The sequence below is a fragment of the Vanacampus margaritifer genome, chromosome 2 (genome assembly GCF_051991255.1).
Source record: "Vanacampus margaritifer isolate UIUO_Vmar chromosome 2, RoL_Vmar_1.0, whole genome shotgun sequence".
Lineage (NCBI taxonomy): Eukaryota > Metazoa > Chordata > Actinopteri > Syngnathiformes > Syngnathidae > Vanacampus > Vanacampus margaritifer.
This window is the reverse complement of record NC_135433.1, coordinates 10,235,305-10,253,360: the sequence shown is the minus strand read 5'-3', so window position 1 is coordinate 10,253,360 and position 18,056 is coordinate 10,235,305. Positions and strand designations below refer to the sequence as shown.

Sequence of the window (18,056 nt, the reverse complement as noted above, 5' to 3'; positions counted from 1 at the left end):
AGAGGACAAAAGGGTACCTTACAGTCTAACAAACGTGCCGTCATTTTTACAAGAAAGCTCCGCTGTGAACACCTAGCGCCCTCTATCTGTGGAAGACCACAATCTCACACTTCAACTCAAGCAAAAGGACAAAACAAAAACATAGATTTTAATTTTAATTTGAGGCGTTAAGGCGGGGTACACCCTGAACTGGTTACCGGCTAATCACAGGGTATATATAGAAATGCAACCATTCACACTCACATTCATAAGATAAGGATTTCTACATGTCTTTGCATTTTATATTAACTAACCGTAACCTTAAACTGTGCATTTTCAGGATTTGTACTAGCCATCATACGGTAAGTGCATTGCAACATGCACAAAAAATAATAAAATGTATTAGTAATAATTAAGAGTAATAAATATTATTCTTATTATTACCATTATTAATTATATCATTAACAAAGAATGTGCATTTCTGTTGTCCCCAATATGCTAATCTAAAAAACCTAATCTAGAAATTACAATAATGTAAAAGGGTATGGAGAAATCTGTGCTTGTCTATATGGAGTCTATAGGGCAGGCCAATGCACATACAATAACTACCGTTTGTGCATAGATTCTTGTGTGCACTCATTATTTCATCTATGGAGAGTGAGTGGGGCAACACAGCTGAATGTAAAAATGTATTTATTTACCTTTGTTTTCCCTTTTGTCCTTGTCCTTGTAAACATAAAAAAGCATCACATTTTAGCCAGCATTTTCCAGATACAAAATTTATTGTCTTGCCAACATAAAGCATTAGTGAACAGTATACAGATCTACTGCATTTAAAATTCATTTGCAGTCACGTTAATAACAAAACTGAATGAATATCCTACTGCATCTGTAAATGATATCTTCGGCGACTCACAAATGAGACATTGAGTCCAGCATTGTGTTCATTGTACATCATTATATAATCACAAAAGAGGGGGAAAAATAAGTAGGATAAAAATCTAGCAACAAACCTCACTGCATCAGTTAGTTTTGACCTGATTTCTGCACATAACTCAGTGAGACGTCTCCTAAATTATGAATAAAAACTCATGACAAAGACACTAGCCATTCTAATTGTGTTCAGACTAATGCTGCATTACAACAGCAAGTGGAATTATTTATCATAGCAAACCACATGTAGTGCAACGACATCCTACCAAGAGTATATTTGTTTATCATTTCTATGCAAGGCTCTCAATAAATATATCTGGCAGTAAGTTACAATAAGATGAATGTTGGCTTTTTTCCCCATCAAATTCTAATACAACTGTGCTTAATCCTCTCAAGATTGAAGTAAAAAGACATGACTGGTAGTGGCAGTCTGAGGAAAGTGCGTTATATAAATCAAAAAGCTTAGGGTAAATCTAGATAGCAATATTTACTGTAAGTCATCCAGTAGGTGGAACCCTCGCTCCTCATGTGTGTAACCATGACGATGCATTTGTTTGGCATGCCATCCAGACAGCACCTTGATCAAATATTGCATATGGATGCAATTTGTACATGCTGTGGTCAATCATGAGCATTATACAACAAATTTAAATGTATTTTTTTTTTTTTTAAAGGGAAAAAAAGGGAGGGGGCACTGGAATGAGAATGCTTTTGGGTCAAGTCTGCTTCAAGGTACATTGCAATATTGATTTACAATTCAAATGAAAGGTCCAGAAAAAAGAATGTGTGCAAATATTTTGCTGCATTACTATGATATAGCCTAACGTGCAACCAAAAATTCTCACACTCACGACAATAAATAAATAATTAAATAAACACATTCACCTCCTAAAAGCTCTCTCACACACAATGCGCTCACATTCAGAAAAAAAAAAAAACTGTTACATACAGTACATCAACAAAAGCTCTCATTTCATCTCGTCACGCTCAGCAAAATCCTCCCACATGCACCAAAAAATGCTCACATCCACCCAAAAAAACCTAACTCACACATAGACCTCTCTCACAGTCAAAAAAAACAACAACTCTCACATTCGGGAAAAAAAAAACAATCACTTTCCCACTCAAACCAGAAAAAAAATCTTGAACTCACCCCAAAAACTTTCATTTGCCTACACTCGGCCCAAAACTCTCATAAACGCCTCATAAATCCCTCTCTCACACTCAAACGCAACCAAACACACACTCACACACAAGCAAACACGCACATTTACGTACACACACGCAGGGCCACCCAAAAAAACCTTTAAGAAAAAACAACAACTTTCACACACAAAATAAAACCTTCATCCAGACCAAAAAACCTCTCACACTTATCCCAAAAACTATCACTAACATAAAAACAAACAAAAAAAACACCTCAACATTCATGGAAAATGCTTTAGGCCAAAACTAAAAATATATAAATTGACATCCGCACTCAATGTCACAATCACCAAAATCAATTTCACATACATAAAAAATGTGATACCAACAACAAAAAACTCACACTCACAAAGTCTCACACAAGCAACCCTCATTCCCCCAAAACAATCCCATGCACTTACACAAAAAGTTCTTATACTTACCAAAATCTACTCACACATGCACAAAAATATCTCCCACTCACACAAAAATGGCCTCTTACACACCATAAAACCTCCTACTAAAACAAATCTTTACACAAAGAGAGAGAAAATTGATTTATTACATGTGAGAGGGTTTTTTGGTGCTGTAAGAGTTCTTCTGTGAGTATGAGAGCACAATGCTATTTTTGGCATACAGTATACATACAGTAAAAAGTAAACACACCCCTTTTCAAATAACCGGTTAATAAAGTGAGATAATGTGCTTGCAGATAATTGTGCCCACCCTCTTGTAAATAAGGCCCCAGTTGGGGCGGGGGGGTTGCAGGCCCAAGTAATGATGCTGTCAACTTGCTTCACTCTACTGTAGGTCCTCTTGGTGTCAAACATAACTTACGGAATTACGGCCAAACTTTCCAACCTTGGTTTCATCAGCCCACTAGAAAGCGCCCAAATGTGTGGAAAAATATGAATAGAATTTTTGTTCTTTATTTTGATGTTCTGAAATATCACAAAAGTCCAGAATTTGACCAGGGGTGTGCAGACTTTTTAGATTATGTCTACCTTACTGTCATGCCCTCAAAAAATGCAGAGGCTGGATCATGAATGTTAATATTTGACATTTTACTTTAGCCGTAATTCAGTTTTCCTTTAATCTGCTGTGTCAGGAAAGAAGAATTTGCCTTAAAGGTCAGCTATGTCACACCGCGGTGAGGGTGTCTTGTCATTTCCTGTTTTATTGTGAAAAGTCTGACTCCTCTCGTTTCAGGTCACTTGCCCTTCCTCGTGTGGTGTCTGTGTCAACCCTGATCCCTGATTGTTTCCACCTGTTCCCCATTACCCTCATGTGTTAAATAGTCTGCGTTTTCCCTGTCTTGTGCCGAAGTGTTTTCGTTTGAGCCACTGAAGCCTGCCATAGACCACAGCCTTGATACCCAGTTGCCTTTATTGCCTTGTCTCGTGAGAGAACCTTTGTTTGTAATTTTGTATAGCTTAGTTTTTTTTAGTCATAGAGTGATTTTTGTTTTTGAATGTAGTTTTGAACTTCCTCCCTTTTGGAGCGCTTTCAGTTAATGTTTGTATAGTCTTTATTTTCTCCCTCTCATCGAAGAGCTTTTGTTTTGTTAATTAAAAGTTGCTTTACCCTCCAACCTCTTCCTCTGCGTCTGAGTCCAAAAACAGCCTCGTTGTGTCAAGCTAAGACTTCCTGCTGCATGATGCTATTCAGCTGCTGCATACCTGTTGTGCGGCGTGGTCAACGGGACCGTTCAAAAACATGATTTGTGCCTGAGCGTGTAGATGAGGTAATGACGCGGCCAGTGCACAACTCCCAAGCAACACTCGATTGCATGTTGCTCTAAATGCAACACACCACATACGTTTTTTTTTGCATCCATTAGGTGATGGCTCATTAACTAAAAGGGAAGGAGGGCGAGTACAATCTTACAATTTAAGAGTAGATGATATAATAGGCATAGAATCTTAATACGGAGACAAAAGAATTCAGACAACACTTGAACTGATCAATTAACCTAAACCCATTATTCACAAATCTTAGTAGTACATTTTTGACAATTCTGTGCTTACAACTTGATGGAAACTGTTTGGCAAAGGTTCTTTTCTGTCCCAACATGATGTAAAAAAATAAAATAAAAAAAAAGAAGCCCTAAATGACTTCATTCCCATCAAATGACCTACAACGGAATTGTGAGCCAGGCCTTCTCTTGGACATCACCCATACCATGTCTCTTCAAGATAACATCCCAGAACAGTGGAAGCTATTATAGCAACTAAAAAGAGGAAAAGATTAAGTAAAGCTCTTTCAATTTTCTTTCCTACAGCGATTAATAATGGCCGCCTATCCAGGGGTGCCGTAAGGGAGAGAAAAGTGATGACCATTCTAAGGGCACATGATTGAAAGATAGAAAATGGGAAATAAACATTTAAAATTGGCAGGATTGAAAAGGTGAGGCCTAAAGTAATGTTTGCTAGTGTGTGTGTGTTGATCTGAGTGTATAAAGTGAAGGGTCCAATGTGTCCCAACCACTGTGTCACTGCACATTTGTGTGCCATGAGAGATCATCGGTGTACTATCCAATTTCACTTAATTGATCTTGATTTTTCTTCTTAATACAAATCATGTATCTTTGTTATCTATGCCAGTAATATATAGTGACAGGCAGAACAATTCAGTACCAATAGATGGCAGAAGGTACGTACAAAGCACTTTTATTTTGACGGCATTCCATCAAATCTTTCTAATGTAAAATTCGCGCCGTGGCTCATTGAAAGTTGGGACACACTGGTTCATTCCCTCCAGTCTAATGATGGCGGCAGATGATGGAGGTCAGAGTAAAGACAACGTAACGCTCACTTTAGTTTAGATCAGCTTTTCCCTCAACTTTCTCTAAGCTACACAAAGATTAGTAAAAAAAAAAAAAAAAAAAATGTTGTGCTCTGTCGGACTCTTCAGCTATTCCCCCAGGAATCTCCCCCGGATGAGAAAATGTGCTTGTCTTCATGTGTGCGTCGCTGATGAGGTCTGACAGCAGAGTGCACAACGCACTCCTCTGCCACGGCAACAATGTGCCAAAGCTCCTCATGCACGGTCGCACACATACATTGTATTACATTTACACAAACGTGCGCGAGGAGCTCACTACGACTGTCAAGCGGTTGCGCTGGGACCAGCCAGCAGTGAAGGACAACAATCCACGGCTTGGATCCTGAATCCAAAAGGCTGGCGAAGAGCTTAAAAAAAACAGGACAAGTTGTTTCGGTATAAAAATAGAGGAATTCTCACAGACTGATTGAACGTCTTTGGCACTTATGAAAACAGCATATAAAAAGAGATCAACACTGAGTGAAAAGGCCAAACTTGAAAGCTCTCCAACAAGAAGATTAACATAATCTGCCTTCATCCATGTATGAGTCTGGCCAGTCCGGGATGGATTTGAGCCTGAACCGGCCCGTATTCCACCGTCTCCCCGTCCACCGTGATCACGCCCTCCCTCGAGATGGGCTCCAGCCGCAGCGCTTGCACCTTCTCGTAGACCAGGTGGGGGCAGCCGCACGCTAAATGCGCTCCCTTCTCCATGGCGAGGAAAAGGCGCAGGAGGGCCGGTCGGGAGATTCCGGCAGTCACGTAGAACAGGTGGATGATTCCGTCGTCCGCCGTGGCGCCGGGGACTGCCCACAAGTCCTCGGCCAGGTGAGACTGGTAAATTGCCAGCACCAAGACAAAGTCCTCCTCCTTGACAACAGTCCAGCTCTCCGGGACCGGCTGCTCCAGTCCTGGTAGCAGAGAGTCAAGGGGCGCTCGGGTTTTGCCGCCTTTGGGAGGTTTGAGTCTTTTGGCGTTAATGGAGGAGTTGCAATGGTGGCGCAGTTTGTGAGCGGGTGAGTTTGGAATGAGCTGGCAAGGGAGAGAGGAGCACAGTGAGGTTCGCTGAGGCGTGGAAGAAAGGTTGGGCTTCTCCTTGACGGGCAGGTACGCCAACCTGCCCTGATAGACTCGGAGCGAGGCCAGTCGCACCAGGGTGCCCATCAGGAAGCGGATGGCGCCCACGTGCCGGTACTTCTCGCTCTCGATGTCTACGTCGGCCACAAAGCCCCAGGCCAGGGACAGGAAGGAGAAAACGCGCTGTTTGGAAGCCAAGTGGATGGACACCAAGTCCAAGGAACCCACCAGGCCCTTGCACAGTATGAAGCCACAACTCAGGAGGAGTTCTTCATTCCACGCAGGCGGTGACCTGAGCGACACAACAAATAAGTTAACCCCGAATAAACAGAACTAAAAAAAAAAAGTGAAGTAATCGATTGCCTCACTTTCTTTGAGTTGAATAACTCAAACATTTAAGTTTTACAGAACGTTAATGGTTTGATGACACCCAACTTAATTTTTGTTGATACATATAGTCGGCCACCATGCTATGAGGATGAATCATATTAATGCTTGGAAGAAGAAAAAAAAAAAGAGTTGTGGTTGCTATTTTCATAATCTAAGAATATGAGAACAGATTATTATTTACAATGTCAACTGCAGACAGTAAAATAAGGCTAGTATAAAATTACAAATTAACAAGTAAAATAAATTATGAAACATATACACCAAACATAAAACAAATCATACAATAAAACCTAAACTTTTATTTTTTTAATATGTACTGTATAAAAATAATTGTATTTGTAAATATGACCTTTTTTGAAATAATAGAAACAAGATGTTATCAAAAAATAACTATATTTAGGTTTTTAAGTTATCCATACCAAAAAAAACTAGTATAGTTCAATTTAATCAAAAAGTATTAATACAAATTACTCGTAAAAGCACACAAAGTTACACCAGCTCCAAAAAGTTAAGTTAGTAGTAGATTTTATGATACATTAACAAGTAAAATAAATTATGAAACATATACACCAAACATAAAACAAATCATACAATAAAACCTAAACTTTTATTTTTTTAATATGTACTGTATAAAAATATTTGTATTTGTAAATATGACCTTTTTTGAAATAATAGAAACAAGATGTTATCACAAAATAGCTATATTTAGGTTTTTAAATTATCCATACCAAAAAAAACTAGTATAGTTCAATTTAATCAAAAAGTATTAATACAAATTACTCGTAAAAGCACACAAAGTTACACCAGCTCCAAAAAGTTAAGTTAGTAGTAGATTTTATGATACTTTAACAAGTAAAATAAATTATGAAACATATACACCAAACATAAAACAAATCATACAATAAAACCTAAACTTTTATTTTTTTAATATGTACTGTATAAAAATAATTGTATTTGTAAATATGACCTTTTTTGAAATAATAGAAACAAGATGTTATCACAAAATAGCTATATTTAGTTTTTTAAGTTATCCATACCAAAAAAAACTAGTATAGTTCAATTTAATCAAAAAGTATTAATACAAATTACTCGTAAAAGCACACAAAGTTACACCAGCTCCAAAAAGTTAAGTTAGTAGTAGATTTTATGATACTTTGAGTATTGTGTACTTAATCTATTCGATTATTTTGAATGTTTGGGTTTAGGGAGATACAAAGAAAAAAAATACACAATTTGTACCATTAGGTTTGGAATGTCTAAAGAATGGGAGTGTTAGGTTATCAAATGTTGCTGCCATCTGGTGCAAATCATGAGGCAGGATGTTATGTTTCTTGTTTGGTAAAGGAGAGAGCATGACATTTTTATCACTGTGTTCTATGATAGATAACTTGTTCTCCGTCACTTGTTTACTATTCGTCAACCACTTTACAAGGTCCTTAACCACCACCTACGTTTTTATTTAGCTTGAGCAAGAGGCAGTCGCTTGTAGGAACAGATGTGTGAATGAAATTAATTGCACCCTAATTGATTGAAGTTGTCTTCTGTTTCTGAGTGTGCAGCTTTGGTAAATGTGGGAGAACCAGACAGGGGAAAAACTGTTACGCTCCAGCAGGACTTTTTGGCCCACACTATCAAAGTAGAAGGAGGTCGCGGAATTATTCTACCGCCCGCAAAGAGGAATGTGATTATAGCAAACAATGCAAATATTTTTCCCTTTATAATTCCCACTATAGGAGTCACCTGGAGTATCTGTACAGTGCAGCCATCCTCAAGGCTGCAATTGCTGATCAGATCATAAAACACAGGTGTTAAACTCAAGGCACGTGGGCTAAATACAGCCCACCATATCATTTTAGGCGGCCCGCAAAAGCTTGCCAGAAATTACGCCACAAATAATCTAATAAAGCAACATAATTCCTACTGTTATTAGGTGCGTTTCCATTTCCCTCAAAAGGCAAGTTGCGCAAAAGCAAGCTGGTAATGGAAACATGCGATTTTCGGGGGAAAAAAACTCTCAAATATCGTAAAAAACGTTTTTACACTTTCATGAGGTGGTTTTTGAGACATGTCGAAATACAGACGCTCCCCTACTTACGAACATTCGAGTTGCGAACAATGGTACATACGAACATTTCTGCGCGTACAGTATGTCGAAAAATGTTTGGAAAGAAATTCTGTAAGTTAGATTTTGTATTGCGCGTAGTGCTTCTTTCCGCCGCTAATAGCGACGATTGGCGCTGTGAGAGCTCATTGGAGGCTGAGCAACGTGGCGAGGAGGAGGAGGAGGAAGAAACGCCGGTCCCCATGAAGCAGGAAATAACTTTTGAAGCCGATTCCAGCGACGATGAAGAATCTCTCATGATATAAAATCCTCCTCTTCCTCCTCCTCCATCATCTCCTTAAGCATCGAGTACATCTTCCAAAAGTAAGTTAAACTTCATTTTATTTATCTTATTACGTACATGTACATACTGTGTGTGTCTCTCGCTCTCTCTCTCTAACATACGCAGTACAGTACTGTATGTATTCTCTCCATTTTATTAAGTTTTTTTCAGTACAAACCAATGCAGGTTACTTGTACAAGCCTTAAACATACTTATATAAACCTTCAATATACTTAAATAGGCTTTAAACATAAATTATAATACAAAATATAGCACTGAAGCAACTTACGAACAAATTCACCTTACGAACGATCGTCCGGAACGTAACTCGTTCGTAAGGTGGGGAGCGTCCGTAACAAGTATTTCGCAGAAGTGTAATGGAAACATTTGTTGCGCATTCCCTGTAGTCATGTGACCCCCGCCCGGCACGGAGGAAAGGACAAAGGAAGTACGGGGCCAACTTGCTTTCGTGTCGGAGCTGCCTCCGGTGGGGATAACAAGTCTTTTAAAGTACAAAGCGATTCAGCTATGGAGCCAATATGCTGCTGTTCAATGCATGTCCCATATCGTTGCATGAGAAATGGCTGTTGCCCCTGGCAACGAGCAATCGAGCGGCATACGGCGCACGTTCTTGTTGAAATCCATCCGTCCGCACCATAACACAAGTTTTAAGCGCGCGCACACACACAACACCAAATGCCCAAACCCGCCCAAAAAGTAATGTTAATAACTGCGGGCGTCTGTCTTCCATAAATGAGCACCTCCTACAGAACTAGGAGATCCCGCGAGACGGGACATTACGAGAAGAAATGCACCTCAGAAGCGAAACACCGGCAAGTCGAAATTGTACTTCATCGAAATAGTACAATATCGCTTTTATTTTTGCAAAAAAACTGTAATGGAAACGCTCTTATTGTAACATCACACAAATGATTTGGCGATTTGACCCATGACAAAAACAAGTTTGACACCCCTGTAAACTATTACATAATTTCTTGTAGCTTATCAGCTGCCTAAAGTGACCTCTGCTGCGGTGAAGCACATTCACATTACTCTTGTGCCTCTCCTCCCTCAGAGCTTGATTATACAGAAAGGAGATAAATCAGTTCTTTTTTTTTAGGCTCAGCAAGTATTTTTCTTGGCTCTTCTTTTGCACGATTAGCCCATGCATTTAAATGACTCATTAATGGATTGACTCACTGAGAGTAGTGGTGGACAGAGGCAGCCAGGGCGTTGCCAGAGCCACACGGGAGAATCCCCAGAGGGGTTTGGATGGCCTCTTGCCAGTCGTCACGCTCCATCAGACCGTTTATCACCTGGTTGAACAAAGATACAATCAGACAGGTGCTGAGGACAAATATTAGCTAGACATAGGACAGAAGTTGGGCCTAGTCCAAGCACCTCAAAGAGCAGCCCATCTCCCGACATGATAACCAGAGCGTCCCATTGTGATAGGTCCGCCTTCTTCACCAGCTCCCGTGCGTGGTTCTGGTGCTCTGATTACACACAAACAGCGAAAGATACATGAGAGAGGGAAAACAAAAGAAGAACATAGATTTCTCAGAGGGACAGGAAAACAAAAAAATCAGGGCAAGGGCAAAGACAGACACGCTTACATCATGGCCAGGGGAGATTACGCGTTTATTTTGCCCTTATGAGGCCAGACGTGACATTAGGCTGCCCGATGGCTCCTCGGCAGCTCCAAGGCAGCTTAACCACTCTGCAAACATCTGTGGCCAACTCATGTGTATCTACACATTGCACTTGCTGGATGCATTCGCGTATTTTATGGATGTGCAATTGTACATGCTTATATCGCCGTTGTTTGTTGATAAAAGTACTTTCACACCTTTAAGCAATAAAAATGGTGTCAGAGCAAAAAACAACACAAAAACAAATGATAAAAACATCAATGACTGATATTGGAGAGATTTAGAGTCAGAAACATAATCTTTTCACAGGCATTACTGTATACAGACGCTCCCCTACTTACGAACATTCGAGTTACGAACAACGGTACATACGAACATGTCTGCGCGCATGCGCGCATGTCGAAAAATGTTCGGAAAGAGATGCTGTAAGTTAGATTTTGTATTGCGCACCTTTTTCCGAGTACTGTAGTGCTTCTTTCCGCCGCTAATACCGACGCTTGGCGCTGTGAGAGCTCACCCAGCATTGGAGGCTCAGCAACGTGTCGAGGAGGAGGAAGAAGAAGAAACGCCTGTCGCTCATAGATAAAGCCATCGCACTCTTCGAGCAGCAAGACCCAAATATTGAACGTTGCACAAAGGTTGCAAATCAATTGAATGATGCCATACAGTGCTACCGCATCATTTATGATGAAAAAAGAAGAAAACTGTGCAATCGTCGTTAGATCGCTTCTTTCGGCCAGTTTCTAGTAAATCCTCCAAGGAAGATACTCATCAACCCTCATCTTCTTCTCCGCGACCCTCAACTTCTTCCTACATTGAAGTTACGGAGGAGGAAGTAACTTTTGAAGCCCATTCTAGCGACGACGAAGAACCTCTCATGATATAAAATCCTCCTCTTCCTCCTCCTCTCCTTAAGCATCGAGTACATCTTCCAAAACTAAGTTAAACTTAATTTTATTTATCTTATTACGTACATGTACATACTGTGTGTGTCTCTCGCTCTCTCTCTCTAACATACGTAGTACAGTACTGTACGTATTCTCTTTAAACATCAATTATAATACAAAATATAGCACTGAAGCAACTTACGAACAAATTCACCTTACGAACGATCGCTCGGAACGTAACTCGTTCGTAAGTTGGGGAGCGTCTGTATTAATATTTTGGATCTTCTCTGATGCCCGTTTGAGTCCTGTGTTAATAAAATAAAGGTCTCCTTGTGAGCGGCATGTTCCTCTCAGGTTGTAAAAAATGTTTACATAAAGCTCATGGTGTCATCAAAAGCATTGCATTGCATTGATACTTTACATTAAAATAAGCAAAATTCTTAGTTTAATGACTGACAGACAGGGCCCTATTTTCATAGACAGTGTTACAATGGGGTAGATGCCACGGGCTTACAACTTCCAATACTCCTGCACCCCCCAACCGCGCACTCCCGCTGACCCGCCCATCGGCGGAACCGCACAGGGCGTCTCAACTCTGAAATGCTTCGGACAACTGAGACAGACACACTACACACTCGCACTCAGCGACGGGAACACACAACCGAGGGGCACAAAGACGGAAGCGCACGAACTGCGACACGGCCCACACGTTGCAAACAGGAAACGGAAACAAAGCTGGTGTGTGAAAACCAGTCGGAAGTCCCGCCCCCTCTGTGGCATATAACCCCATAGGATTGTTAGTCTGGCGGTAGGTGTTTCCGGGAGGACTGTTGTAACTGTTACACAGCGGAACTAAGTGTATGAAAAAAAAGAGTTCGCAAACGGTTTTATTTTGAAATATACCGGATCTACCTTGATGCCGACACTCGACTTCCTGTGCGGCTCGTGTAATTTCTTCAACCTCATGAAAATACGCATGCGGCGTCCGCCCAAAAAAAAAGGACCTTTGCAGAAACCTTCCGCAGCGCCGCATCCGTTCCGCAGCGCATCGTAACGCACTGCAGCTGGTGTGAATTGACACGCAGACTCGAATGCTTTCTATTTCTTGCGGCGGCCATACGGAAAACGTACCGCATCCGATCCACAGTCAGTGTGAATTGGGTGTCAGGGAAGATAGGCTGACGCTAGACAAATGCCTACAAATATGTAGGGCTGCTGAATTGTAAAAAGAAAATAGCAGAACGTTGGAATTAAATGTTGTGGAAGAAATACATGCAGTGAAACTAAATACTAAAAAAAACAAAGATGATGAAGTTGATTGTAAGTTCTGTGGCAGAACACACAAGCGAGTCAAAACTAAATGCCCAGCTACTCGGAAAAAATGCAAAAAGTGTGGGAAAGAAAACCATTTTGCTCGAAAGTGCAAGTCAAAAGTGGAACACAGCGAGAAAAGTAAACAAATGCATGTTGTCTCAGGATGGTGAAATATCAACAAGGAACAGCAGCTCTTTGCAGGGATGCTAGTAAACGGCACGCATGTTCATTTTCAGATTGACTGTGGGGCAACCTGCAATATTATCCCCATAAACCTCTTAAGCCCGGACACACAGGTGGAGCACAGAGAGAAAATGCTAGTGATGTACAACAAGACCAGTTTGTGTCCATTAGGTAAATGCGGGGTTGAAGTGAGAAACCCTCGAAACAATAAACTGTACAGACTGGAGTTTGAAGTGGTCGACCAGGTGGACAAAATACCCATATTGGGCCGGAAGGCGAGCGAAGCGATGAAGCTGATTAATGTACAGTACAAGAACATCCTTACCATTGATGATATTGTGAAAAACGAACTAAGACAGGTTGCAGATGGAGGACAAAGTGACCACATTTCAATGGAGGAAAATGAAATCAGAGTTTGGAGACGTGTTCACTGGTGATGGCTTTCGGAGGGAGAAAATACCATCGAAATTGACAGCAGTGTGCCGCCAGTGAAGCTACCAAAGCGCAGAGTACCCAAGAGGAATTAAAGGGTCTGGAAAGGAAAGGCATTATAGCACCGGTTGAGTGTAGCACGGATTGGAGTAAAGACCGTGATGACAAATTCAGGTGCTTCCTAAACAGATGCAGGGAGCGGAACACCAAACTGAACTTTGACTAGATAAAACTATGGCGGCAGGAAGTACCATATATTGGACATCTGTTGACAGCTGATAGACGTGTGGATCCAGAGAAGGTGCGTGCAAACCGAGAGATGTCAAGGCCAACATATGTTAAAGCAGTACAGAGACCGGTTGGCATGATAAACTACCTGTCAAAGTTTTATGACCGCCTGTCTGATGACTGTGACATTTTGAGACAATCTACGATACGATACGATACGATATACTTTTATTTTCCCCGTGGGGAACTTTTTCCTGGACTCCGTCCAGCTCCAGTTTACAGTAAAGAGAAAACAACAGAATAGAAGAGATAAAATTAAAATTAAATCAATAAGAAGTGCAGCAATAAGTAGAAGACTTCCCAGAAGTCTTCACAGAAGTATACATGTGTAGAGAAGTACATTGCACACACCCATATACACACACACACACACACACACTCCTATATATATATATATATATACACACGTTGCGAACAACGGTACATACGAACATTTCTGCGCGTACAGTATGTCGAAAAATGTTTGGAAAGAGATGCTGTAAGTTAGATTTTGTATTGCGCGTAGTGCTTCTTTCCGCCGCTAATACCGACGATTGGCGCTGTGAGAGCTCATTGGAGGCTGAGCAACGTGGCGAGGAGGAGGAGGAAGAAAACGCCGGTCCCCATGAAGCAGGAAATAACTTTTGAAGCCGATTCCAGCGACGACGAAGAATCTCTCATGATATAAAATCCTCCTCTTCCTCCTCCTCCATCATCTCCTTAAGCATCGAGTACATCTTCCAAAAGTAAGTTAAAATTCATTTTATTTATCTTATTACGTACATGTACATACTGTGTGTGTGTCTTTCGCTCTCTCTCTCTAACATACGTAGTACAGTACTGTACGTATTCTCTCCATTTTGTTAAGTTTTTTTCAGTACAAACCAATGCAGGTTGCTTGTACAAGCCTTAAACATACTTATATAAACCTTCAATATACTTATATAGGCTTTAAACATAAATTATAATACAAAATATAGCACTGAAGCAACTTACGAACAAATTCACCTTACGAACGATCGTCCGGAACGTAACTCGTTCGTAAGGTGGGAAGCGTCTGTATATATATCTTATTGCACTGAGTTAATGTCGGTTGTTAAGCAGTTTGATGGATGTCGGCAGCAATGAGTTCTTGTAGCGGTTCAGCCTGGTACTGGGGGCCCTGAATCTCCTGCCGGAAGGCAGTAGCTGGGACTCATGATGCAGAATGTGAGTCGGGTCAGTAACAATTTTCTGTGCCAGTCCGGTGACGGACCGCTCATGAAGCATCTGTAGGGAAGGAAGATTCCTGACCCCCATGATCTTCATGGCAGTCCGCACCAGACCAGCAATCTGTGACCTTGACTGCACAGTCAGGTTGCCGTACCAGGCCGCAATGCCGTATCTGATGATACTTTCCAATGCAGCCTGGTAGAATAACAGCATGATCCTCTGCTCCACTCCATAGACCCTAAGTCTGCGTATGAAGTAGAGACGCTGTTGGAGTTTGGAGCAGAGACTTCCAACATGTACCCTCCAGCTGAGTCTGTTATCGATGTGGACCAGATACCTGTATGAACTGTTAGATATTATTAACATTTAAATTCTTTATTTTCATATATTAACCACTGTTATACATTATTAACATCTTAATTCTTTAAATTAACCATGTTGAAAGGTTTTATAGACGTGTAAAGTAAGTAGTGTTGAACTCAATATAATTTGACTTTAAGATGGGACATATTATTTGGTCTAGAAGTTCCTTCTCTGTGGGAAAACACATTTGGTCCTTGAGAACAGAATCTGTTTCGAACACGCACCCCTGACTCTGTTTTCGCCATCGCTCATGGAAAAGTGCCCAGAGAGTATGTTTTGTCTACAAATGAAAGAGAGGCGGTCGGTTTTAACTATAAGAAGCCATTTTACACGCGGAAGAGACACATTTGGCACTCTGAAATTCCACCTGTTATGTGATGTTTGGAACCTGTCACGATGTCCAGAGATCTCTGTTAGATTAAAATAATTTTTGCAAAGGTGTTTTTTCTTACATTAAATCTGTCTTCAAGTTTTGGAACACGCAAAGAGGACAAATATTTTTTATTCCTCTTCAGAACCCACCTGGCTGATGTGGTTGCTTTTAATGACGACTGGCCTGTGTTTTACACACAAAGAGAATGTGTGTGAATGGGCTGAAATATAGGAAGAAGCCATTACGGTACACCGGTTTTGAAGTACTAGGATGAGGAGTTGACACTACAATGTGACGTCTCGGAAACGGGTCTGCGTGCTGCTCTTACACAGCGAGGTAGGCCTGTAGCATATGGGAGCAGGGCACTAACACAGACAGAAAGGGGCTATGCCCAAATAGAAAAAGAATGCTTAGCTATTGTATTGGGGATGGAGAAATTTCACCAATACACGTATGGCAGGCAGGTAACTGTACAGAGCGACCACAAACCACTAGAAAATATACACAAGAAGCCACTTCTGAGTGCCCCAAAGAGGCGACAGAGGATGTCACTCAGATTACAGATATATGACATGAAGGTAACCTATGTAACAGGCTGAGATATGTTGCTGGCAGACACACTGAGCAGGGCATATTTACTAGAGGACACTAAAGCGCACATAGAGACTGTGATAGAGTCTGTGAATATGGTATTATTATATTCACGTATTTCAGCTGAGAGGCTGAGCTCCATTAGGAAGGCTACGACAGAGGATGGGAAGTTGCAGCGAGTGATAGGGATGATTCTATCGGGGTGGCCACAAAGCAAAAAAGACCGTGTACACTCGTCTCATCAAGGGAGTGTGTATACTGGCAGGGAATGAATGAGTAAATAAAGACCTTCATCTCCAAGTGTGACATCTGCCGGTCAGTGGACCCCAAGCAGCAAAAAGAGACGCTAGTTCCCCATGATGTAGCTTGCAGGCCCTGGGCCAAAATAGGAACAGACCTGTTTTCATTTTACAACAAGGACTACTTAATAACTGTGGACTACTATTCCAACTATTGGGAAGTGGATTATTTGCCTGGCACTACAAGTAGCACAGGAGCACAGGTCGTCTTTGCCAGAATATGCCCAAAGCAATGGGAAGGCTGAGTAGGAGAACAAGGACCCTTGTTCCTATCAGGGACGGACACATTGCTGGAGACGGAGGTGACCAGCAATGCGCAAGGCTTGTTGAAGAACAGGCAGAGACAGGAGAAATATTACAATCGCACGGCGAAGGATATGGACATTGTGGACGCTGTGAGAGTTCAGCCGTTTCAACCACAAGGAGTGTGGAGGAAGGCGAAGGTGGTGAAACCGGTGAGCCACAGATCTTTTTTGTTGGTGGGATACAATTTTGTGCATGGTTATAAATATGTATAAGCAATCACATGTTTTTGATGTGTAAATTTTCTTTGTTTGGTGAAACTGAAACCTAAAGTAGGATACATTGGGTTTGTGTTTACAGTATTTTATTTATTGCATATCATTTAAGTAAGATGGTGGAGAGAGGGTAAAGTGCCTTATTTGTGATTGCGTTTATTTTTTACATTTTCTATTACTTGCAAACTTTTCGGTTATAAAATAATTGTGATCCTAGTACTTTTGTTTTGTCAAAGAGTAAGCAAAATCACAAAGATGTTGACTGTTGAGATATGTTGTTTTTTTACAAGGGATGTTACTTCAACAGAAAAAAAAAGAAAAGATTGTTAGTCTGGCGGTAGGTGTTTCCGGGAGGACTTTTGTAACTGTTGCACAGCGGAAGTAAGTGTATGAGTGATGTCACTGACGTGCTGTGGAATAAAGTGAGTGAGCAAACACAAAGGCTCTAACCGTCCATTCTGTATAGTTAGAAGACAGAACAGAATGAAACAAGTGCCTGTGCGATCAGCGTAAAAAAGGACGCATCTTATTTTCATCCTTCATCTTTTAATCGGCATTCTGTGACCCGGTGCATCTCGCGATTTGGTGACAATAAGTAGACTAGATTTTAGACTTGTAAAAAGCACGTCTAAACGGTGGCGCAGGTGGTGTAATGCGATTTTTTTGGTTTGACCGAGGCGCAGGTGGACAGATTCAGAGCGCCACGGACGTGTGGGGTGGATGTCATCGTATTTCGTTCATAAACACAACAACAATCTCATGCACGGACACCCGCAGCACTATTTCTGCTTCCGCAATGTCAAGCAATGGGTGCGCTTCCGCCACCCTGATTTTAATGGGAATGAGGGGAGCCGCTTCAATTGGCTAGGAGTCAGCAGCGCTCCATCCCACAATGGTGCAAATGCCCTATTTTATATGTGCTGTAGCAAAATCCACACTGTCAGACTGTGCTCTGTGCCGGACATTGGATATGAAAACAGGGTGTGATTTACATGTGAATGAGCATGCACCAAAAAATATATATTTATTGTCAATCATCTACCCCAAACATTACGTTTGATAGCACCGGGTTCATTAAAACAAAGCAATCACATTTGCTTTGTCTTGTCTTTTGGCTAGTCTTTTTCATGCCTTCAAATAAAAGAGGAGTTGCTGGTAAAGCAGAACAGTTTGTTTCTTCTTTGCAGTGGTGTA

The 18,056-nt window shown here is 41.1% G+C and overlaps 1 protein-coding gene across 2 annotated transcripts in view; it reads right to left on the bottom strand.

The window, feature by feature from the left end:
• Nucleotides 1-734: 734 nt before the first annotated feature.
• Nucleotides 735-18,056, bottom strand: part of LOC144043352 (sphingosine kinase 1-like) — a 32,584-nt gene continuing 15,262 nt past the window's right edge. For both annotated transcript variants that reach the window (XM_077556893.1, XM_077556894.1), the window contains 3 exons: nucleotides 10,173-10,267; nucleotides 9,972-10,087; nucleotides 735-6,289 (listed from right to left, as the gene is read on the bottom strand). In XM_077556893.1, coding sequence (XP_077413019.1) covers nucleotides 5,455-6,289; nucleotides 9,972-10,087; nucleotides 10,173-10,267 — 1,046 coding nt within the window. In that variant the 3' untranslated portion in view covers nucleotides 735-5,454. The remainder of the gene's footprint in view (nucleotides 6,290-9,971; nucleotides 10,088-10,172; nucleotides 10,268-18,056) is intronic.